This window comes from Copadichromis virginalis, linkage group LG10 (assembly GCF_057382275.1).
Source record: "Copadichromis virginalis isolate Kocher_CV1m ecotype Utaka linkage group LG10, C_Virginalis_male_GT1.1, whole genome shotgun sequence".
NCBI classification, from domain to species: Eukaryota; Metazoa; Chordata; class Actinopteri; order Cichliformes; family Cichlidae; genus Copadichromis; species Copadichromis virginalis.
In genome coordinates, this window is record NC_140627.1 from 29,094,979 (window position 1) to 29,120,481 (window position 25,503).

The 25,503-nt window shown below is 42.1% G+C and overlaps 1 protein-coding gene across 4 annotated transcripts in view; it reads right to left on the reverse strand.

Annotated features, from left to right (window-relative positions):
• Window positions 1-878: 878 nt before the first annotated feature.
• Window positions 879-25,503, reverse strand: part of emsy (EMSY transcriptional repressor, BRCA2 interacting) — a 29,592-nt gene continuing 4,967 nt past the window's right edge. For all 4 annotated transcript variants that reach the window (XM_085470979.1, XM_085470980.1, XM_085470978.1 and 1 more), the window contains 14 exons: window positions 22,657-22,916; window positions 22,339-22,582; window positions 20,742-20,960; window positions 20,315-20,461; window positions 19,880-20,053; window positions 19,672-19,808; window positions 17,545-17,718; window positions 12,034-12,244; window positions 11,728-11,895; window positions 9,197-9,352; window positions 8,816-8,964; window positions 5,893-6,465; window positions 4,105-4,509; window positions 879-2,576 (listed from right to left, as the gene is read on the reverse strand). In XM_085470979.1, the coding sequence (XP_085327105.1) occupies window positions 2,394-2,576; window positions 4,105-4,509; window positions 5,893-6,465; window positions 8,816-8,964; window positions 9,197-9,352; window positions 11,728-11,895; window positions 12,034-12,244; window positions 17,545-17,718; window positions 19,672-19,808; window positions 19,880-20,053; window positions 20,315-20,461; window positions 20,742-20,960; window positions 22,339-22,582; window positions 22,657-22,916 (3,200 nt within the window). In that variant the 3' untranslated portion in view covers window positions 879-2,393. The remainder of the gene's footprint in view (window positions 2,577-4,104; window positions 4,510-5,892; window positions 6,466-8,815; window positions 8,965-9,196; window positions 9,353-11,727; window positions 11,896-12,033; window positions 12,245-17,544; window positions 17,719-19,671; window positions 19,809-19,879; window positions 20,054-20,314; window positions 20,462-20,741; window positions 20,961-22,338; window positions 22,583-22,656; window positions 22,917-25,503) is intronic.

Genomic DNA, 25,503 nt, shown 5'->3' on the forward strand with positions numbered 1-25,503 from the left:
CGTAACAAACAAAAAACCTTCCTCTGAAAAAGGTCATGAACAAGGCCTGGACTACAAATGAGTGAAAAGCAGCCAGTGTCCAAAAAACAAAAAGCACAAAAAAAACATTCAGGAAGTTTGGCTTGGACCCAAAATCTAAAGAAATAAGGTCTGTGAAGACTTTTGCACAGTACTGTATGGTAAAAAAAATTAACAGTGTCTGAGTAGGTATGTAAAAAGCTCCCTTTTTAAGTTCTTTTTCACCTTTTTACCTGCTCAGCTCTCTAAAGATTAACTTTATTGCTCTTAAATGTGTGAAATAACAGAACAGATCTGTTCACCCCATCCTTGCAAGTTTGGGAAATTGTCTTCATTAAATACCAGTAAAAACAGGCTTTTCTAAAACACACGGAGGCCTCCAGCCAGACACAGACGTGCGTTTGCAGCCTAATCGCATCCTGATCGCTTTGGGTCGTCTTCTGTTTTGCTGTCAATCACCTATCTATGCCTCACAAGCAGCGACGTGAAGATTATAGGCGTTTAATGTAAAACGAAAGAAAGACAAACAAACAAACAAAAAAAAAAGCAGCAAAAGCTCCCTCTGAACAGGAATTTTACAAGAAACGGGGCAGCTTTTCTCTCAAAGCTTCACATATTCCAGTGTAGTAAGAAAAGAAACCTGAATGTGCACGGTGCCGATGTGCTGGTGTTTTTGTGGCGTGAGGTCAAGTTCATCAACATGTTTTTCCAAAAGCCTGAAGGGAAAATGAAAATGGACAAACCTCATCAGACAAACATTATTCAAAGCAGAGGAATTTCTCCCTGTCAAGGATGGACGGGGTTTTTTTGTTTGAAACTCTTTGTTTTCAAACAATTGGACCGAGACAAACACAACCGGCTGTACTCAGCTGATTTATTGTGCAGATTAAATTTTTTTTCATCTAGTCAGACAGTTTGAAAAGGTAGAAAAGAAATGCGTACTTATTGAAATTCTCACTGCAACTTTTTGGACTCTGGAATACATCTTACAAAAAAAAGTACATTGCTCAATTTGCTTCTTTTCCTTTTTTTTTTTTTTTTTAAGCACTCCAAAATTACACTGAGCAGCAACTCTTACGTTGGACGTTATTGGTCCTCCAGGACTCTTTTTGTGGTTCTGCGTCATGTTCCTCACAGAAGAAAAAAATAATATATATATATATATCAATCTGCTCCAGCTCTGTTCCCTCCTCTGAAAACCCTGTAAAGTGTTGGAGAGTTACAAAATGAGTCGAGAAAAAATACAATCAGTCTGACGCCAAAAGCTGTCCATTTACGAGTCGCCGCTCAGGAACGGCGTGAGCTGATTTTTCCAGGACGACGTCCCTCGGAGAAGCCCCGGTCTAAATTAAGTTCCAAGAATTATTTCTGAAAGCTTCCAAACTTCTGGGGTTGTTTGGGTCTGCAGACCTGATCGAGTTCCCTCTTTTGTGCGAATTATCAAAGCCCCTTTCAGACATCCTTTCCAATCATCCGATTTCATATCCAAAACAAAAAAAAGCACCCGGGGCACTTTTCTATAAAACACCACGTGAGATTATGACTGCATGTTGTTAGTGGTATGACAGATTTTTAGATTTTATATCGCCAACTATGCTCCTAACTTTAAATAAAACAAAGATGTTGTGATTTGTTTTCATGGGAGGCTCCGTCCTCTGAGCCTGTGTGTGACACTCGGTCTTTGGAGAATGGGCACAGGTTCATTGAGTCTGCAACATTATGAGCAAAGCTTTTGGGAATTTCTGCAGAAGGAAAATCACCTTTGATAGAATTTCTTGGGGGTGAAAACACGTCAAACCGGTTCTTGATGAGATATCAAACTAGTGGTAAAGTTGTAATAGGTGCAAAAGAGGCCGTGAGGAACATAACAATAAAGGTTTCATTCAAAAAGATGGCTGGAGGCAGTGATGTCATGCATAATGTCTAAAAAGGGCTTTTAAGTCTGGTGTTTAAGGCATTTTCAATATCTTTTCTGCTGCTACTCATCTCTATGACCCCCTCAGAAGTTGCAGGTCCTTTGGGTTGACTTTAAATGCAGTGTACTTGCTCAGCTGTATGTTTATGAAATGATATTTAAATGTCTTAGAAAGTAGAAAGTCCACCATACTGTAACATCGTATGCTGGGAGAAACTGCTTTCCAGCTCTCTGAAGCCGGACTAGAACTAATCCTTTCACCTCGCTCCCACATCTGGTGATAAAAACCACATGTGCCGTTAGCTGCGGGGACGAAAAGAGCCTAACAAACTAATACTTTATACAAAATGAAACACTAACTAAAGTCCACTGTGTCCGAGGCCTCGAACAAATCGCCAGTCTGCTTTTCCCAAAGTGAAAATGTGCGCTGCACCCGTCAGGGTCTCTTAGCATGGAGTGACTACGGCTGGTCGGGGGGGCTTGCGGCGGCGGCCTCGTCGTTGCTGCTGTCCACCTCCTGCTCCATGGGGCTGTCCTCCTCCAGCTGCTGGCTGGTGTAGTTGGTGATTTCCAGGAAGCCGCTGGGCTCCACTACCACGTTAGACTGGCTGGAGTCTGGCAGGATGGAATACTGAGGAATCACCTGCATGTATGAGAAAGATCGGGCTCAGAGTAAGTGAAAATAGTCCCTCTCAGACTTTTTTTTTTCCACTCTAGACTCTGTGTGACATCACAGAGAGGGGATATCCCTAATATGGTCCTCTCAGTCTGCAGTGGAGTATACGATAAATGAGTCACAGAATAAACAATAGAACTAGAAATAAGTAACCAAATGTAAGTTATGTCAATACTGAGCATATAGGTTTGCATATACAGTGTTCGTTTTCCCTTTTCCTGTTCTGGGGGAATCACTCCATTTTCCGACATTTGAGACTGTGAGTGCCTTCTTCTGGGCTTTATCATCAGGTAGTGATGCTTTAAGATGGTATTTTCCATCCTTGTTGACACTTTTTTTTCAGCTTTGACTTAAGGAAACAAAACAGGACTTTCAGGGAAATCCACCTGTTCACCTTTGTTTCTGAGAATTAGACGAGAAGATCGATACAAGTCAGAGAAACTGTTTAGGCTTCAAAGACGAAAACCTTTTCTGTTTTACAGTTTCATACAAAGGATACTTAACATAGTAATAGTAAAGCTGGGGAACAGTAAATTACATATTCTTCAGTGGCCAGGTCAGTTACCTGATCGGAGCCTAACAGAGCTGAAGACAGCTGCAGTAAACACCTGGCAGAGCATTTCAAGATATAAAAAACAATCCTTGGAAGTTTTTCCATTTTTTGAGCCTCTGAAAATCAGGGACTGTGTCTTAAAATTGCAGTTAACGCAAAATCTTTTAAATTAAAGCTGAAAGTCTGCACTTCCGCTGCATATTGGTTTATTTGCACACAACTCAGTTGATTTTAAAATTACAGGCAAAAGCACAAAACTGTCAGTCCAAATACTTATGGACCTAACTTCTTCACTCTTTCCCCCTTGGACGTCTCGGAAACCCTCGTTTCAGCCCTGCTTTTAGAACAAATTGACCGACTGAGCATGAGAGGTTAGTGAGGGTGTTCCACGTCTTCACCGACGTATACTGAGGTGTCAAAACCCGTCTTTGAGGGTACGGAGAGGTCGTCAAATGTTGCCCTTGTGGGGGAAAGTGTTAAGAAAAATGTTTGCTTAGCGTGAGATAAAAACACAGGACCAGCTGCTCCATTAGACGAGCATTTGCAAATAAAATCTGTTGGCATGAAAACCTGATTTAAAAAAGGCGTTTGGCATGGGTGTGTTTGCTTGTGACTGTGCTGAGTTCATTTAAACAAATAATAAATAAAGCCCTGTCTTTGTTGACTCTCTTTAATAGTTGCACATGCTGCCTAATGAAGGATCAGAGGACGGCGTTTATGGTTGTGGTGAAAAATGTTTCAGTTTTGGCTGAAAATCAGCTGCTTAGTTAACCAAGGACTTTTTAAAGTTTATAAGTATCTGATTATCATTATCCACCGTCCATTAAAAAAACACTTGTGTGCTTTCACTTTGATAACGTGGCCATATCATGTGCTCTTTGTGCAAAAACGTTTATCTGCTGTCTGATTTATCTTCTCAGTAACGTACAGTACAAAACGTACCTCGATGACTTCCAGGTCTTCCTTGCTCCTCTGCGCCGTGAGGCCCTGCAGGCAGCTGAACTGCTGCGGCTTCGAGTGGGAGTGATGCATGGTGGCCCCGGAGCTGCTGATGAACTGGCCCGAGTCCAGCGTGCCGGACACGGCCTGGACCTCCAAAGCTTTCCCCAGAGGGCCGCAATCGCTGGAGGAATCCACCACCATGGGCTCCGTGCTTGGATCGATCTCCGCCTCCATCATGGAGATCTTTAGGATGTCCGACACTGAGGGCTTGTCTCCAGAAGGCCCGGAGCTGGACTCTGGGATCAGTTTGGCAGAAGCCTCCCCGCTGCTGAAGACGGGCGACGAGTGGTGGGAACTGCCAAAGGTAATCTTGGTGACGGTGGCACTCTGCGTGATGATTGGCTGCTGCAGTGACAAATTAGAAGAAGTACTTGTTATTACTGAATTACTACAGCTGACCTCTGGCAGGAGGAGAGACAGTAACTAAAGCAGGTCCTGATAAGAAGATCATAATGAACTGAAATGATAATCAAAGGCACGTATGCAGGCTCTGTACGTGCTACAGCTCAGCCAAAGACAAGATAAGTGTATTTAAAAGTCAGATAGTAGGAAAGCTTGCTGTATGGCTCACAAGCTCCAAATATACAGACACCGAGCTCTTGCTTCAGTCCAACTGTGACAAATGAGCTGATTTGTTATTTGTTCTGGCCACCAATCGGCCTTTGGTTGCCGTGACAGATAACAGAGAGAAGCAGCAGCTGCAGCCAGCATTAGCACAGCCATAAATTAATTTCCCCTTGTTTATCAGTGTGTCACATGAGGGGAAAAAAACAAAAAAAAACAAGAGGTTCATTCCATTTGGCTCAAACGTAGGGAAATCCCAGCACCGAAACATGCACTGCTTATTATTAGATGCTGAGAATTACTTGGGAATGCTGTGGATTCCCTTTTGTAGACTCAGGGAAGCTTTTAAGAACAATAATCCAAGTTGGAATTTTGAACATGTCTAGAGGAACGGTGTCAAACTCGTTTTAATTCACGGGCCAAAACCATGAGCCAAAAGTTAAATACACCCTTTGCCACATTTAACTTCATAATGTGTCATTTTTATAACTACTTAGAAATGAACAGGAAGTTTACACATGATATAAAAAGCACATTCCCTTTCTTTACTAGATTCACACCTCCACATTAACATCTACAAAACCACACGTTGGGTTTTCATTAATAATGAAAGTATGTCACATTGTTTAGTGATGTTCAGCATTTAAATTACCTCAGTTTGAACTTTGAATTCACTTCTATTCTTGTATTGGATTACAACGACACCATGCAATTAAAATAGAGAAAGCGGGCTTTGAAGGCTTCATTCTGGGCCCTGACCCACATTTTCCATCGGTGCTCTACAGTGATGTTATTGAAATACTGCTCACCGTTTTTAATAGATGTACAGCAGTTATTTAATGCACTGAGCAGCAAAATGCAGCTGATCTCTTTTGATAAACATAAGGTGTCACTCAAATTGATATCGCCCCCTGGGAGAGTGGGAGATAAAAAGGGGAGGCTGGGTGTAGGCCTCTCCCTTTTATCTCCTAGTCATGGGACTGGATGTATGTGTTTGTGGTCGTGGATCGGGACAGAAGTGAAAATCCACTCACGTGTCACCCTCGACAGGTTTTATCAGGTGACTTAACAGGAAGTCATCATGACAAAATAAAAGAGAGAAGCTGTGGGCATCAGCTGCCTCTGGAAATTTACTCCTGGTGAGCAGGTGTAAAATCCACTCACCTGGCTGGAGGCGGTTTTGTCGGTGCTGACGGGGTGGTGTGCCTGCAGCGGAGGAGGGTGGGACATTGAGGTGTGCAGGGGCCGGTGGTGGGATGTGGGGGCCTGCTGGAGCTTCGGGAGCTGTGGCGTCAACATGGGCTTGGTTGGCGTGCTCGGAGTGGTGGCCTTGGCCCCGGCTGGGGTCGGTGCGCTCACAGGTCTGTCTTTAGGGCTCTGGGTTAATGTTTGGGGTTTGGGCTGACTCTGCTCTCGTAGCTTGGGGATTTTCTTAGTCAGAAGAGGAGTAGAAGGGAAGGTGGTGGAGGAAGAGGAAGGCTGGCTGATCTGAGGTTTGCTCTGCAGCTGCGGTGGCGTCTGCTGGGTGGACGTGGAGGTGGAAGGGTGCCGGCTCTGCTCGGCCTCAGCCTGGCTCAAAGGCGGCGGCTGAGCGCTTGCAGAGTGGGCGGGTTGCTTGGTGGGTTCTGAAGCTGGTTGGGTGGAGCGGTAGAACAAGCCTGTCTGGGGGTCCAAAGTGTCTCCTTCCAACTCTCCCGCCTCTAATACAGCCTCAGGTTTACCATGACTGTCAGAGTGCTGGAAAAAAAGACACATACATGACGCTGTTAACGGTCAGCAGGACAAAAATACGACACAGGAGAATTTTATGGAGAAAAGACTGTACAGAAAGATGGACGTAGCCATTGCTCATCCAATTGATTTGCGCTGTATTGTTTTTTCCATCTTGACTTTTTGAAACAAGATGCACCATTGAAGTGTGGCTCTGACTGAGAAACGAGGAGCACTGTGCACTGATACATAGTGACCTGACAATCAAAAGGTAGACCCGCCCTAAAGCGTTCCCTGCTGTATCATTCCTCTGGAGGCTAACGAGAACCTAACCCATTTACTAAATTCATTCATGTTGCATTCAAAAAGGCTTGAAAGTAGCAACTGAGCCCATAAACTAATCCGGAAAATGTTTTCCGAGGTCTTGGATGAAGTAGGGCTGTTATTTTCCACGCACAGGAGGACAGATACGATTTTTTTTTAAGATAAGAGCAATATTGGAATATGTCAATTAACTAACTGAGCATTTTATGGCTTACAGTGTTTTCTGAAAACCGTAAGTAGTGACCAAAAGACGATACTAATATTAATGAGTGTTTTTAAGTTGATTTTAAAGATTAGGCACAAGAATATTGATAAATCATTAATTTGTAGAGGTGGGAATCACCATATATCCCACGATGCGATATTATCACGATACTTAACGCACGATACGATATTATTGCAATTTTTAAAAATATTTTGCGATATTCAGATTCTGTACATAAAGGTAAACTTTATCAATATTCATTTTATCTAATATCAAAGTCTCACACTCAGTCTTTCTCTCATTTCAGTCAGTTTTATTGTTGACAAACTGAACGGTTTGTATTACAGTCTAGTCCAACTTAACTGAATGCATCCATCTGGTACAATTATAGCTATTCTGAACTATGCAATTTATGATAACTATGCAGCCCATTCAGCAACTGAAGAATTTGACAGTAAATTAAAACAAAATATAATTTTACATTAAATAAAAAAGTTTTAAACTTAATTTAAATAAAACATGTCTTAAATTAAAATAAGTAAACGGTCATGTTTATTGCTGCCAAAAAAAAAGTTAAACACATTTGGACAGTGAAGGAATGTCAGGATTCTTGCTCAGAAAAAAAGAGCTGATCCAAATGCTCTGAAGTCAGTTCCAGTCCACAAAAACTTTTTTTGTAACAAAATATCGATTTCTGCTGTCCCTGTATCGATACATTATTAGCAAACAAAATATCACGATACTACACAGTATCGATTTTTACCCCCACCCCTATTAATTTGTGCGTGGAATGTTCATACACATTATGCATAGATGGGCCAATGTCCTGTGGAGAGACAAGACTGATGTGGAGATGTTTGGCCATAATCCATAGCACCGTGTTTGCGGAAAAACAGACGCTGCACATCAGCACAAACACTGCATACCAACTGTCAGCACGGCAGAGGATGGCTTATTGATTTGGGTTTGTTTCACAGCCACAGGACCTGGGCACCTTGCAGCCACTGAGTAAGGTATGCATGAAGCCATCTGTTTGACACTTCAAGCTTGGATCATGTAACAGGACCGTGATTCCAAGCACAGCAGGAAATCTACAAGACAAAGTCCAGACCTCAATCTGATGGTAAAGCTGTGGCAGAACCTTAAGAGAGCTGTGCACAACTGAATGATCAGTGAACTGAAGCAACTTTGTAAAGAAGAGTGGGCCAAATTTCTCCACAATGATGTGAGACAAAGTAACGCACTGATAGAAGTCATACAGAAAACAGCAACTCATGTTATTGCTGCTAAAGGTGGACCTACAAGCTACTGAATCACGTGGATTAATTAGATTTTCACAGGAAGTCCATAAAGGGGATGTTTATTTAATTTAAAAGGTTCTCTGTGCAACATTAAAAAACCCATCAAACTCAACTGTTTGTTTTTATACTTTTTCAAAAGCTGAAGACGCTGCACTTTGTGGCAACTTGCTCTCGGTTTCTGTCCTCTGACACCAAACAATTGTTTAAAAAAAACAAACAAACATGGAAACCAAGACAATAACTGCAATATAAATAAGAAAAAAAACTGCACTGCCATGCTTTCACAAAGAACAAGAGAAAAATTCCCAGGAAGCATTTTGTCTCCGGTGGTAATCCACCAAACCAGATGAAAGGTTTGCATTGAAACTACTACTTTCACGCAGAGAAACCGTTCCCGTGAAAGCAGTTTACACCAGTTTTCTGTGGATCGGAGAGGAGCTCAGATATATTTGTAGAACAAATGACACAAGGTTTGACCCGTTTCTCTGCAACACATTTATACATTGATATTTATTTTGTACCCTTAAGACCAAAGTCCAACCCTCACCACGTGTGACGCTGGAGCCGCAGAGGAGACAGCAGCAGGTTTGGTTACCACAGCAACTGTGCTTGTTTTATATGGCTTCCCCAGCTGCTGACTGGAGGACATAACCACCTCTTCATCCTGCGAGGGCACTCCCACTCTGGTGGCTTTTCCTGCAGTGAAATTAGTCATTCTGTCAGATGATGAGGTATTAAAAGTAGTAGTGGGTTTCACACACACACTTCAGCTTCCGTCACTAAATGACCTAAAAAGGAGAACCATGTTTCACAAGCTGCCCACTGCGAGGTTTTAGTTTGAACTGTATTTCATTCCACTGAAATCATGACTGGCACCAAAAACAGGAACTGCAAAGTGCTGAATATGAAGCATGATGGAGAGGACTACCTCCTGCGACGTATTCAGCGGTGGGTTCAGCCTCTGAGGTAGAGGGTTTGGGGGATTCAGGGCTGGGCTTCTTCTCCTGGGCCAACTGGATGGGCACAGCCATCTGGCTAAGGTCGATGGTGTGCTGCCTGGGTTTGGATTCTCCCTTTTCCTTCACTGTCAAGACGAACAACAGTGAAATTCAGCATCATTTACCAATTCAGTCATGTTTACAGCTCATATTCACTGTTAACTTCATCTGATTATTTCCAACTTGTGCTCGACGTTAGGCCCGAGCGAGGGCTAGCAGACAGAAACTGTTCCTATAAATGTGCATTTAAAGTTTCAGGGTTTTTTGGCACCATGCCTGTATACGCCGGGGTTAGAGCGCCAACTTTCTCTCTGAGCAATCACCTTAGTTTTAAATCCAGCTGATTTTTGTTTTTGACACTTGAACGGAAAGTTCTGTTTGCCTGCATAATCCAGATTTCAGTGGTGCAGACCAGCTGCTTGACTTATTTGGCTCGAGCGTCTCAGTAAATAGCATAGTTTAGTAACACTAAAGCAGATAAAGCAAGTGTTAGCTTGACTAACTGTAGGCTATATTTAGACTTGCTGAGAGAGCTGCTAAGCACCACAAAATACAGCCTACACTCAAACTGACACTTTTAAATTGGCTAAAACACATTTTGACGCGTAACTTCATAACAGCAGTGTGTTTAACATCTGTGTCTGCGGCATGTAGTGATTCTCCCCTTCACTCTTAACCTGGAAGAAGTGAGCAGCGAGTGGGCGAAAGTTCCAGCGCACTGGTTACCTGTTTGCAAAGTCACAGGTGGAGAAACTTATAACTGCTAATAAAGCTGGGAGGCAGTCTTGTTTCTGTAGAAATGCAAAAAAACAAAAGAAAAACCCCTAAAAAACCCAATGATAACATTGTAAATAGCATGTTCATGATACGATACACCTTTGAGGTCTGGTGTACCATTTGCCACGAGAAGCTCTTTGTTATCACAGATATAATTTGTGTTTTGATTGTTGAATCCAAGCTAACACGGAGGCGTGGACAGGAAACTACAGAAAGTCGCTGAACCGCAAACAGGCATCTTGTAAAACAGGTAAAGTTGACTGTGTGGAAACCCTTTTTATAGAAACGTAATCAAAGCACAATAGTTTCTTTACTCGGTGGTGTGCAACTCTTTTTGCTGACTAGCTAAAAACCGTGGAGGCTCCATGAACGTGCATTTCACTTAAGCGTTTCAAAAGTAAGTAAAGGTTGACTGCCACATCGGTTTTGGAACAGCTGGAACAAATTAAAACCGTTTCTTATAATAAGGAAGATCTGCTTTCCTGGCAGAATCGGGGGGAAACAACAACAAAATAATTACGATAAATATCTGTGTTTTTTCTGTGAATCACATCTCAGGTTTTTTTTCGTAACAGGGAAGTTATATTAGATCTCAGAGATATATACAATTAAAACTCCATAAAGCACTTTTAATGTGCATACAGACGAAAAAAAAAAAAAAAAAGCAAATTGGGGGATTATACCCCTGAGCTGCTGGGCTTTTAATTTGAAACATATGTGCAGGAAGTGTTGAGTTACACTGTCTCCTCTTAAAAAAAAAATCCAAACAAACTGCAAAGTAAAACCAGAATTGGGATAAATGAATATGTGAGACCAATATTAACGATAAATTGAGCACCAGAGCGACGAGTACGGCAGTTTTTGGACCGCTATGCTGCAGAAATATACTCTATAAACTCAAATATGATACTATGACCTAAAACAGATGCCTTTAACCCTCCGAGGTCTAAAAAAACACCCCACCCCACCCCCCCCCCCCCAAAAAAAACAAGACATCATCCAAACACAGGGTTAGGTTAGATTAAGGTTACTTCTTTGCCGATAATTTGGACCTCATTTCGTTAATGTGATCTCATTTTAAAAACATACAAAAAGCTCGTTGTCTCCAGTTCATGACAGCTTTATAAAAATTTATGTATTTTGAGTATTAACGCTCTAAAGAGTTTTACAGACAACACTGGGTATTACCTTCATTATGGATCAGGTTTTGCGCACTAAACAGCAATTACCTCTTTGGGAATTTTCACTCACAGCCAGATAAATGCTATCGGCTGCTCCGCGGTGCCGCTAATGTGAGTATTTAAATATTTTAAAAAAAATTCCCACCTTCAAATATTCCATGGGAAACCTTTACCTTTGCATTTGCTTACATCAGTCCTGTTCCACAGGTCTACCATCCAATGAGCTCAGTATCTAAGCAAAGCCTCGAGCACGAAATGCATAATTACTGTTGGCCAGCAGCTCTTCGTGCTTCAGCAGTTTCAGGAATGTGTTGAAAATTAGTTTGACACTTGAGGCGAACACCTCCTGTGTTTGTATTTCTGATGAAGCTGAAGCATTCGAGCTGTTTTTTTCGAGCTCCTCTGAACTCTGCTGAATCAGCATGTGCACTGGTGGTAAACCCCCACCTCTCCTCTCCTCTTCCTGTGACACCTGCAGCTTTTTCTGTGACGTGATGGCTCACCTGATATCTGCTGAAGTTCAAGAAGAGCTTTTATGGTGGAAGTGGCCGACTGGGATTCCCCGCCAGATACCTCCTGGTAGATGATGGTGGGGCTGGACTCCACAGCTACTTCCTGCTCAGTCCAATCCTGCTCTCTGGAGGACACCACGTGCACTACAGGCTGCGCTTCTGAGGAGCGGACAGTTTTTGTTTTTTTAAACCAGCGGTTACACATCACATTTCAGTCAACAATCCTGAGGCAAACACCACAGAAGCAGTAGTTTATCTCCAATCTCTGCGTCATGGGAAAAGTAAAGGGAGGCATACCTTGAGCGCTGCCCTGGGAAGCCTCGCTGACTAAGCTGCTGGCCTCTGCGAGGCTGCCGGCATCATCCTTTGTGGTCCCGTCCTGGCCTGGGGTCTGACCCTGACTCAGTTCGGCGGAGCGGGTCACCTGCTGCAGCGTCTCAGTGACCAGCTGCCGGGTCTGCTCGCTCACCACCGCTGTCTGGAAGACCGGCTTCGGTTTGATGAGAACCTGCAGGAAACCAGAGGAGCATACAGTGTCCTGAAAGCTGTTGACTGGTGTATGCTCCTCATTATACTTGATAAGGAACTATAGTCCTAATGAGTGAAAACACAAGCCTGAAAGCAAGCGTTTGCCTCTGTAACCTCCTGTTGTGGCAGGCCAGATGTTTCAATATCCGTTCAGACTTCCACTACTTTCCATCTTTCTTTCCATCTCTCTCTCTTCCTCCACGCAGTCGGTCACAACGAGTCTTTCAATGTTAACATTTTACAATCTTTTCACTCACTTTTTTATATCAATAACACATCAAAGGTCAAACCAGAATGTCGACACACATTTTTATTGATCTGCACTAAACAACCTCTTTATCACCTGGCTTGTTATCACTTCTTCTTTTTACTTTATTGTAACACAAGAGCACTTTTGATGCCATTTTTGCATCATGACGCCTGTGATTTCTTGGCTGCTGTTGTGTGGGATGTGTTCTGCTTTGCACTAAGCCTTACTGGGATGTAACTGCCTCCATCGCCCTAATCAAACGCTTTTACGCAGTTTTTCTGTTTTTTAATAATAATAATAATAATAATAATAATAATAATAATAATAATAATAATAATAATAATAATAATGGATTGCATTTATACAGCGCTTTTTGAGACCCTCAAAGCGCTTTACAATTCCATGATTCATTCACACACTGGTGAAGGCAAGCTACAGTTGTAGCCACAGCTGCCCTGGGGCAGACTGACAGAAGCGAGGCTGCCATATCGCGCCATCGGCCCCTCTGGCCAACACCAGTAGGCGGTAGGTGAAGTGTCTTGCACACGGACACAACGACCGAGACTGTCCGAGCCGGGGCTCGAACCGGCAACCTTCCGATTACAAGACGAACTACCAACTCTTGAACCATGATCGCCCTTTTTTTGTTTTTTTTTGTTTTTTTACGTAAGACAACATTCGATCAGGGATGTTTTGCTTCCACGAGCGTCTCTAGCTTGCTTGCCACCATCCTCGCACACCATCAGTGAGCTTCACCTGACTGAACCCGTCAGGGCTCCTTTTCTTTATATGTTACACTGTAATAACTCCCACTGTCTGGCATCTGTTTGAACAGAGTCACCTTCGGCTGAACTTTTATAAATGATATAGAATTTGCCTCTCTGTGGGAAATGGAAAATTAGGTTAAGTACACAGTGACTCAGTGGTTCCTCAGTAGCATTCAGGAACCATAGGCCCATGTTGCAAATCTGCTGCGTCACAATTGTGTAAAGATTTGTGCGCAAGATCTGACGTGTTAGGCGTTGTTCCTACAACGTCATTATTAATGCTTTTCATGGGTTCTTATTACAAAAGGCTCAAGTTATGTCATAGCTTTGCATGTTCCAGGAAGAATACTACTTCCCCTTAATATGGCCTCAAAATAATGCACAACTAATGTGATAACGTAGGCAAAGCAGTTGTGTCATGTAGTAGACCGCAGACGAGACAGCCTTGAGTTATTTTTGAAAAGGTAGATTTCTGAAAACTCAAACTAGACTAATTGAAATAAAATAAGTCAAACCTGACTTTTCGGTGCTTTTTGACGGGACATAAATTCCAATCTCCCAGGTGAAAGGAACCCACAAATCCACCACAACCTGTTAAACTGATTCAAATCTTTGCATCGTGGCGTTTACGTTTTTCCCTTAAAGCTGGCCTTGGAACCACATCATCATACGTGAGCACCAGATGCATCACACACGCACAACATCTACCAGGGATAGCCCTCCTGGAAGAATCCTGTCATTTATATTCTCTCATTAAAAGGGAGACTCCTTTGCAGTTTTATTACAAAACTAAACACAGAGGACAGGATTACCATGAACCGGTGCAGAGAAACGGAGACGGATTGGCATGACAATAAAACTGGCCACCTTTAACATAGTTTACTGTGTGCACAAATGGAGAAACACAACTGTGTGGGTGCAACTCTCACTGCTTATGTGCAGACACACTGTTGCTGCTGCCAGGAAGTGCTTCCTTCCCTCTTAATGGTAACAAGAGATGGCTACACCAGCGAGTGCACCATTGGTCAAGCCATCCTCATCTTTACAGTTCTTCTAAGGCTTCTCGGTTGTTGTTACAAGTGTAACCCTGGTTAAGGATAATAATAATAATAACATGTATAAAGATATAGTAGATTCTTTTTTAATTTTTTTATACTTCAGATTTATTTGTGTTGTGTAGTCCAATGGCGAGTAAAATGTTCCAAAATATGTGCACCATCTAAAGAGTCTGTTCTGAATGACAATGAAGTGGCTATTTTATGTAGTGGGCTAATAACAGCCTCCATAGCCAGCTTAATGTTTGGGGGATCCCCCCTCAAGAAAAGAGAAATTCTAAAAACTTTTTTTGCAAATAAACAATAACATAAAATATCTGATGGCGAGGCCTGATAAAAAAAAATTTAACAAAAAACCCAGAGAGCGTGCAGCTCTTAAATGTCCCATAAGGCTAATTTGTCGTTAGTGACACAATAAAGTTCACTTTATAAATAAAGCACAGCTTTGCCTCGAGTCAGACGGCTTATCGGAGGCAGCAAGTTGCTTCTTATCAAACATTTTACAGCGGAGTTAGTCGGAAGACGTTATTTAGACTACGAGTTTCTTACTCATGAACGCTGACATTAGCTGAGTCATTTTTCCGTCTGCTTCAGCGGCTGCTGAGTAACTAGGTCATAAACGTCGAAACTGACTGCTTGAGAAAAACAGTTTAAATATTACAGAAACTGGAAACAAACTTTGGTAAACAGGTGTCATGTTCGTCACTGGAAAAGAGAAAAGAGACGCTGGTATTTAAGCCAGTTAAGAAAATGTGGCAATTAGTGGTTTCACTCCAACTGCACAGCAGATTAGCACTGTGGGTGTTTAACTCGGTAACTACAGTACTCATTACTCACTGACCACAGTTTCCCCTCGATGACTAAAAACGAACCTTGAATTCTGAATTTAGACCTTTTTTTTGAGAAGTCTGATATTGAAACAATGACAAAGTATTTGTGAATCAATCTGAAAAAGACAAAGAAAAAAAAATCTGCAGAACTTGTGATTTATGTTTTTGTTATTAGAGAGATATTTTTAACACTGTGTGGCTGACAGCTCGTGTTTTCATTAACCCTTCACTCTAACTTTGTGTGTTTGCAGCACAAAACGACCTGGAAACCAGCGTAGTGGGACTTACCCTCTCAGAATATTTCTGACAATTTTATCTTGAATTCAAATTCCCCCTAAAGGTCTTGAAATATCAGGCGGAGGCTGCAGGCTTTAGTCTGAACAACCTTTTTGTGGGTGTTTCTTCTTAAATTACTATATATGCTTTCGCTAGTCATTTAACATCTGTCAGAAATCTAAGAATTTCTCCAGAAGTTTTCAAAAATAGACAAAATAAAACCCCCCTAGGAACTGAAAGAGGTCAACGACAGTGGCAAAAAACAAATTAGAGCTCAGGAGATACTAATAGCATACAAAATACAAAAAGTCCACTGGCCACAATACCTGTGTCACCTCACTCTGCAGTTCCCCTCTGGTGAGCTTTAGCCTCTTTCAGCTCACTGTTTTGGCTTTTACAACCTCCAGTTTGAATTCAGGCTCAGCTAAAGTCACATTACACACAGATTCAACAAGTTGCTCCCTCGGAGATAATGGTCCATATTGGCATGACAGCATCACACAGTTGCTGCACATCCTGCTGCACCAGATCCCAAAGGTTCTCTAGTGGAGTGAAATCTGGTGACTGTGGAGGCCATTTGAGGACAGTGAACTCATTGTCATGTTCAAGAAACAAGATGATCTGAGCTTTGTGACATCCTGCTGGATGCAACAACACTCAGGCTGTGGTGTTCAAAATGTTCAGCAGAAAGTCTGACCCCCCCACAGCATTACACCAGCATCAAGAGCAGCTCTGAGCCTTTGATAGAAAGTGGGACTTAACCATGCTTTAATGTTATTTGTGTACTGCCCAATAAATTCTGACCCTACAATCCAAATTGCAGCAGAAATTGAGACCAGGCAATGTTTTTCCAATTGTGTACTGTCCAATTTTGCTGAGCCTGTGCGAACTATAACCTGAATTTTCTGTTTTCAGATGTCAGGTGATCTTCTGCTGCTGTAGCCCACCTGCTCTTCTGCATACCTTGTTTGTAACAACTGATTATTTGAGTAACTGTTGCCTTCCTATCAGCCTGAAGCAGTCTGGCCATTCTCCACAGACCTCTGACCTCAACAAGGCACGGCCACTGACAAGATATGTTCTCTTTTTCCAAGAGAATCCAAGTAGATCAGCAGTTTATGGACTGCTCAGATGAGCCCATCTGGCACTGACAATCATGTCACTTAAATCACTTGTCTTCCTCAGTCTGATGCTCAATTTAAACCACATCCCTACATGCACTGAGTTGCTGCCGTCTGACTGGATGATTAGAGATGTCCACTAAAAAGCAATAGAACAAGTGTACCTATTAAAGTGGCCCATAAGTATGTTCTTGGTGAAAAAAGTAATGAAACATCGAAAGGTTTTTAATTACTGTGGGGAAAAAAAAAATCAGTGGACACAATTTGTGGGTCACATCTTTCAACTGACGCATCTGCCTCCCTGTTTCTCTGTGTGTGCTTGATGTCCAGACACGTATCCCTTTTGATAACACGATCAACTTAAGGGCGATAACATGTCAGTGTTGTGGTTACAGCTCGTTGCTGTGCTCAGACAATTGGCTAATGCAGGTATAATACAGCAGGCCAGAAACATGATCATGTCACAATGCAGTCTGCAGCTGTTTGACCAACAGCAGCAGATCAAATAACTACCACAGCATTCAGCTCTGTGTGATAAGGGGAAGTTGAGGGAGAAACAGGAAAGGTAAGTGTTAAAGCTCCTGCTATACATCTGCCTATAGAACAAGGGGATTTTTTCCCCTTCTGCTTAAGTAGCTGTACATTGATTTTAAATAACCACATCTCACTTCTCTGGAAACATCCAGCGCAGGTGACTGACCTACTGAGCTCCATGAAAAGCACTCTTCTCCTTCTTGAGCAGATCTGTTCCCATTTTCAGAGGAAGAAACCCATACCCATTACTCTTAAGATAAACATGGCTCTTCCTGCACTTATATCACATGACCCTTGCGGTTACTTGTCAGTCAAAAGGTCACATGATTATCCACCCGATGTTTGTCATGTGATAACCTCAGCGGGCTGCGGTCAACCAGTTTGTAATGATGATATTTACATTTTATTAAACAAATATGGTGGAAAAAAAAACCCAACACGTCTCACCTGCGTCTTGCCCTGCTGCCCGTAAACGATCTTGGTCGGGATGATTTTGGTGGCGGTGGCCTGGGACCCGGAGCTCATGCCTTTGGGCTGGGTGACGATCATTTTAGTGATGGGTCTGGAGGCGGTGATGATTGCAGGTTTGGTCCCCTGAACTGCCTGAAGGCCCTTTTCCCCCTGCAGCATACGCAGCAAGCTCATTAGGATTCTTTTTAGCCAAATTCAAATTAAAAACAAAACAAAACAAAAAAACGAATAAAACTGAATAAAAGAAAAAGAAGCACGAATTGCAAGAAACCTAATTTAAAACATAAATTTGTGGGAACCCATACTCACTGACCAAATCTGGTGGGAACTATAGACTTCCAACCTCCCCCCCCGTTTCCACTAATTTCACCACTGAGTCAATCCCCATAGACTCCCACATTACAATTCCCAACTTTAAAGATCAAACTGTTTACAGTCACGCACAAAAACATGTTTTTTGGTCTCTATAGATAGGTTCCCCCTTCACAATAACTGTACAGGGGTTGAAATTTCTTTTAGAACTCATGTACTTGGATGAGGTTTAACATTAGCAGGGCAGCCATAGGCAGCTGTTCAAACACTGAACCTCCCGACTGTTCGTTGCCTGTTGATGTTTTTTTTTTTTTTGCAGTTTTCTGACAAATAACATGACCTGTTGTGAGCACAGCCCATACAAAAAGTTTGTACTTCTGACTTGGTGACTGAAATTCAAATTTTTCCCATGACAGATTTGTCCGTCTAAGGATTGCAGCCATTCAACCATTGCTAGCGTTAGTTAACGTTACACATGGGTAACTTCAAAAGACCAACAAGGCAGCAGCCAAAAGGCCAGGAACCACTGTCTTTCATATGTGTCGCGGATAATTACAACAAAATAAAATGACACGACCAAGGCAAAAACTGTGGTATTTTGTAAATATAATAATAAACGCAAATTCACTGTGTAATTGTGTAACAGCGTCCTCCTGAAATGCCCCAATAACATTGAGAGTAACATCCTCCTCTCTGCCCCTTAATGGTCTCTGGTCGCTATGGTAACACGCAAATATTTCTTTCAAAATAAGACGCAAAACTACAACACGGGAAAAGACCCAGAGAAACCGAGTTAATGATAAAAACCCTGAAAACCATAAACTTCACACCCGAGCCTCAACTCTCGCGGCTGGTACCAAACAGCTCATGGTCCGGTACCGGCCCGTGGCCCAGGGTTGGGGACCGCTGATATAAAACATCTGAAATAATTACAATGGTCATTACATTTTCAGAAATATTGACCTCTAACCTTCACCTTGAGGTTGAGGTCACAGAAATTCAAACTCATCAGCCATTTTTAGACGACACACCTATGGTACTGTTTTGAAAATCCTACTTTGCCTTGTTCTCGAGTTATCCAGTACAATGACCAAAGTGGCTAAAGATGTCTAATAGAGGTTTAGTTTCTGAAGATCACCATTAGCTGCAGAAACGCAGCAGCTATTCTTCCTGTGGTCGCAGATCTTTGCATTTTGACAATGCATCATAAGACACACACTTAAACCATATAACTGACACGTCTACTCACATTCTTCATAAACTATTTAGGTAGAGCAAAAGCAAGCTAGCTTTGCTACAATATCTGAATCTGAAGCAGGACGCAGTGACTTAAAGTAAAGAACTGGGCTTGTAAATCTGAGTGGTGAAAGTGAAAGAAGCAGTGAACTGGTGGGCCCGGGGATCAGGCTGTGGTCAGCTGTCAGGTGTAAATATGTGAACATGATGAGGGATTTCCTGAAAATTCCCCTGAATTAATAAAGTTAAATCTGTCAAAGACTTTATAAATAATGAGGTAAAAACACAGCAGGCTTAATATTTTGAAAGCAAACACAAACTAATTACAGCCGGGAAGTCCGCATGATTTCCCCAATAACCAGTTCTGCACTACACCTCATATGTTGGTTACACAAGCATTTTATATTATTGATATTAAATATTACATAATGTTGAATTAAGCTCTAGACAGACAGACTAATCTTTCTCTCTTGTATAAAAAAAAAAAAAAAAAAGGTTAACTGCTCCTATGAGTTTAGCGCACGTGTGAGAATGCTATCACGCTCATCAACTGACCCCAGCATTTAACAGCGTGGTGACCACATTCTTGCCGGGCAGTCCCTGGATGGTCGCTCCTTTGCCCGTGGTTTTCTGCACCACGATGACGTTGGGCTTGGAGGTCATGGGGATGGTGGTGATCTTAGTCGTCGTGCCTGCAGCGGACGAGAACTGATGAGAAACTTGCACTGAACGTAGAAGCGCTCTAGACCTCCCTCTGACTCACCGGACACGATGTTGCTGCTGATGATCTTTCCTCCCAGAGTGGCCAGAGACTTGGGCACCACGGTGATGATGCTGCCGCTGGTGGTCTTGACGTAAGTGGTCCCGCCACTGGAGGCTGATATTCTGGCCCCGATGTTGGGACTAACAGTGGGTCTCGTGTAGGTGGTCTGGGTAGCTACACGAAGGAATACAGAATTACTGTTGTCCACCTTAAAGATATCGACAGGAGCGTCTCCATCGAGGATTAAATTAAGCTGCCACATTACCGGTGAGATAATTAACTCCGTTTAAATAGTCTATGATTAAATCTGAATGACAAAGAGTCACAGGTGTCATTACAGTTTTACTCTGGTCACAAAGACGACCTTTAAGTTACACGCGATCTCTCCTTTCCTGGATCAGATGTGGAGTTTTTGATCCCCTCGCCCCCACTCACCTGTGGGCTGAGTGACCAGCTTTGTGGTCATGATGGCTCCGTTGCTACTGACAACCATGATGGGAGAAGAGCTGCTGCTGGACAAAGCCGCCGAAGGCTTGGGCAGGATTTTGCTGGGCTGCACCTGCTGAGTGATGATCTTCACCCCTGCACACAAACCACACATTAACAAACAGTGCGGTCGTATCACGATATTCACTTTCTAAACAGATTCACTGTCGTGCTTTGTTTCTTTTCAAACAGCTGTGCGTCATATGAAAGAAAATGGTTAACCACCAGCAAAAGGCAAAAAAAAAAAAAAAAAAAAAGATATGAGCTTATTTTGTGAAATAGATATAATACAGGTATTGCAAACAGCACGTGGTTAAAATGAAATAAAATGACAGAACTGAAACACAAACACACAATAAAGGCTCGTCATGGTTACCGGACTCTTGTTTGATCTGAATGGTGGGCTTGGCTCCCGGTGAGGAGGTGGTGGTCTGGGTCTGACCGACGTTGGACGCTCCTAAAGGCGAGCTCTGCTGCAGCTGTTTGGGTGACTGTTGTTTGGGGAACTGGGCCAGGATCTGAGTGGGTGAGGCCATTAGTGTCTTCGGTGAAGGAAGTCTGGCTGTAGAGACCTTCACTCCAGCTGAAACTCCACCTGCAACCGACAACTTTGACGGTAAGATACAAAACCTAACAGGTGACGTCCCAGAGAAGGTTCCTCCCCCTCATGTCTAATGTTATGTTTGCAAAACTAGAAGATTGAACATTTAAGAGAGATTATCTGGTTAAAATCATATTAAAACCCACGAGCTTAAATCTTTTTACACTAATGACTCAAAATCATTTTAATCAGTAAAGTATCATTAACATTATTTTAATGTGTTTTCACAAAAAACTATTTTACAAAGGTTAACTTAATATTACTTTGTCATGTCTATCCACTTATACTAATACTGCCTTTTTCCCTCTCTTGAGCAACTAAGCTGTTGATAACATGACAGTTTTGAGTCTTTATGGCATGCTGACATTAAGCAATTAAGGCCAGATACACCATGAAAGGTGGAAGACACTCGAAGAATTCAATTGGATAATTTGCCAAAAGCAAGGATGGTGGTAAAAATAACTTTTGGTGCAAGGTGGAAACTTTTTAAGGATTTTTTAAATCAGATTTTGTAGATCTATATGTGCAGTTTGAAAGTCCTGGTGACCGCTTTTAAATAATGTTTCTGAATGGAAAGACTTGCTTCTAGAAGATGATGGATCGTATCAGATTATATAACCCAGGCTTGGCCAGCTCCAGGCCTCGAGGGCCAGTGTCCTGCAGGTTTTAGATATTACCCTGGGTCAGCACACCCAAATCCAATGATTAGTTCATTGCCAGGTCTCTGGAGAACTTCAAGAGATGTTGAGGAGGTAATTTAACCATTTAAATCAGCTGCGATGGATCAAGGACACATGTAAAACCTGCAGGACACCGGCCGGCACTGGCTTGGACACCACTGATATAACCGATCCAGTGATTTCAGCTCGTACTGGAAAGATAAGGTACGTCCCTAACAAGTAATAGTAGTACTCTACTGCTAGAGTAGTAAATGAACAGAAATGAAATCAGCAGCTATATTAATAACTACATAAACTGAGTCATCAAGAAGTCAGAGTTTTACTGCTTTACCCTAATATTTGACATATTTATTCACTCAAATTTATTTTTATAAATTTAATTAGCTGAAATGTTAAGTTGTTATTCTCTGCTGCCCCCAAGTGGACAAAACAGTTAATAATACAGCTTTAAATTCATGTGTCGTATCATGCAATCCAACCTACAAAGCACTGGAGTTTAAAGGCACAGAGCCATGGAACAGTACAACCAAACTGAATAATTATCATGGAGAATAATCTGGTGTTTTTTTGATTCACTAACTAACTAATTTATTTTGAGCCCTGCTGTTCTCTTGGCACCTTTGGGAGCACACGTTTTTGTTTTGTCTGAAGATGGACCTGGCAGAAAAACTGAGCACAGAGGAGGAACCTACACGGTGTGACCGTCGACATGACCGCTGATGGTGTGGAGGAGACCACTGTGGTCACAGCGATGGTGTTGGGGTTCGTGGAAGTGCTGGAGCTGGCTGGAAAAACCACCGTCTGCTTTTGTGTGGGTGTGGTCAGCACAGAGGTGGACCCCAGCTTTGACACAGCGGTGGCGTTGTTGTGGGCGTGGGACTTGGACAGGATGTTGGGCACGAAATTGGAACTCGGGGAAGTCGTCACGATGATCACCTGTTGAAACACGAGACGTTTAAACTCAGAAGCAGCGTCTAGAGAGACGAGCCGAGGTAGGGTTCGACTGTCACCTTCTGCGTGGTGGTGCTGGTCGTCTGGATGGTGGGCTTGGTGAAGGTGATCTTGACGGGGGACAGGTGAGGCGGTAAGGAGTTGGCGATGCTCTGCATGATGCTGCTCATCTTGGGGCTGCCGCTCACGGGCACCGTGATGTTCTTGGATACCGGCGGGGACACCTTAGTAACTTCTTTCAGCATCACCGGAGACGAGCTGGACGAGTTCGTGCGCCTTCGCTTGCGAGGCTTCTCGTCCTCATCGGAACAACTAACACCTGAAAGGCGAAATCAGCGGGAAAAATTAAGGATGACTGAGACTGTATCACTGAGTAGGGATACACTTGAGGATTTTGCTTTTTAATTGCTGATAATCAAGAAGTACTAACTGCGATCAAGACAAGATGACTGAGATTAAATAATAAATCAGTCAGCAGAATGTTATTCAGTCTATTTCACTGACTGTACTTGGCTTGTGACAGAAATGTAACATTAAACCCTAAAATAAAAGAAAGTTTATGGGGTAAAAATTATGAATTAACAACTACCAGTAAAAATCCTAATCTGCAAATTTCTACACAGTTCTATAACTTAACTCATTCATAAATCAAAACCTCTTAATTACATCTTTAGTTCTAATGATGTACAGATGCTCTGTCTTCCGGTGCCTCATTCCCGCGCTACATTCTCCTGTCACACATTGTTTCTACCAGCTGTTTAATCGGCAGCAGATGCTGGTGGGATTGTCAAACCTGAGCCAACATGTCCTAACAGACGCCATGTTTAGGAAACTCAGATCTCACATTCCCAGCCAGTTTAGTCTGGAGTGTGGGGAGAGTATGTGAATCACTGGTGCTAAGAGAGACAGCAGTTTAAAATCACCTTGTAACAAACAGACAAGCATCGCAGTGCCCCCTTTAGGCTGAGCAGTAGATTTTTCTTTTTTTTAAATATACAAACCACAGTCTCTCCCTCCTTATCTTCAATTCCAAACTCTATTATAAAAACATAACATGAAAGCTGAAGAAGAGTACATCCCACTCCGAGGTTAAAGAACGCATCAATAAAATGACATTTACTTCAAAGTTATTTAGACATTTTACTCAAAGACATCGGCGCTCATTTAAATGAGAAACTGTTTCTGGAGGGCTGGAAATTTCTTTCAAGTCTGAACACGTTCAAATGCAAAAGAAGTGATTTCAAGTGCAGCACCTCTCTGCCATCAGTTACAAGAAATAAAGCACTAAAGAACAGTGTTGGTCAAGTTACTTGAAAAAAGTAATCAGTAACTAATTACTGATTACTTCCCCAAAAAAGTAATCCCGTTACTTTACTGATTGCTTATTTTCAAAAGTAATTAATTACTTAGTTACTTTTTAAAAACACGATTTACAACCCGAAGAGGTGATAAAGTGATAGATCTTTCAGCCCAATTCTACTTTTTCTACATAATCCATCATACAAAATGTAATCAAATGGAAAAGTCTCTTTTTAAAACTTGTTTTATCAGTTTTAATCTTTTAACTTTATGCATCAAGCAAAAATTTAATTATATGCAACATTCTCTGACTGGAAGAAATTAGTTTAACATTTAAACCTATTTTCTACACATTCCAGCACATAAAATAAAATATTTTGTGTGTTTACACTCACTCTTTCAAATAGATGCAAGTAAAACACAGCAGAAAATAAATACGGTCCTGTTGCTCTATTTTCACCTGTAAAGCAGGACTCCGGTAGGCGGAGGTTTACCCTGGTGCAGGTGTGCCGCGGTCAGTTGAAGAATCCGCGAGTTTCTCTGTGAGTTTCCCATCACGTCGTAGCTACTCGGTGCTTGCTTGGAAGTTTAGGGGTTTTTTCGCTGTAAAAAGAAGTTTTCTTCCCACGCACGATGGACGCTAATGTTTTTGTCACTTTTTATGGAATCAAACTCAAAGTAAGGTCAGTGCTTCCACACTTTAAACGCTGCACGCTCATACTCTCTCCCACAATCGATATGTGATCCATTGTTGATCTGCACACAGCTGTTGTCACTAACGGCGCACTCGCTTACGTCACTGTCGTGAGACAGTCTCGCAAAAAATCACGGTTTTAGTAACGCAGTAACGCAGCGTTCCTACGGGAAAGTAACGGTAATCTAATCCCTTACTTTACTCGTTACTTGAAAAAAGTAATCAGATTACAGTAACGCGTTACTGCCCATCTCTGCTAAAGAATAAAGCTCATTATTTACATAGCACTAGCTTACAACAACAGTTGTCGCATGGGGGTTTTATAGTGTAAGGTAAAGACTGTACAAAGGTAAAGAGACAACACCAGTGAGCCAGCACTTGGCGACAGTGGGGAGGAAGAACTTTCTTTTTAAAAAGTGACTTTTGGTAGAAAGAGACTCGGGGAAGTTACGGGGAAACTGAGGAGAAGAAAAAGAGGCCAGATCAGCAAGTGGTGAGAAAAAAAAAAATGTTCAGTGCATCATGGGAAATCCCCCAGCAGCCTGAGCCTACAGCAGCATAACTAAGGTTAACTAAGATTAAGCCCAATCTTAAAAGTAGAGAGACTGTCTGCCTCGTGAATCCAAACTGGGATCTGCTTCCATGAGGTCTGCTCTCAAATAGAGATGGCACGATACCACTTTTTTATGTCCGATACCGATATCATAAATTTGGATATCTGCCGATACCGATATGAATCCGATATAGTGTTTTTTAATCAACAAAGCTGTTTTTTAAATATCTTGCTGCATTTTGTATAAGTTCATACTCAAGTTTAAAACAACAACTACACTAAAGCTATTCTGTTATACCTGTATGCAAAAAAAAATATTTCATAGTTCAGCAATACTGATCAATCTAATAAACTTAAACC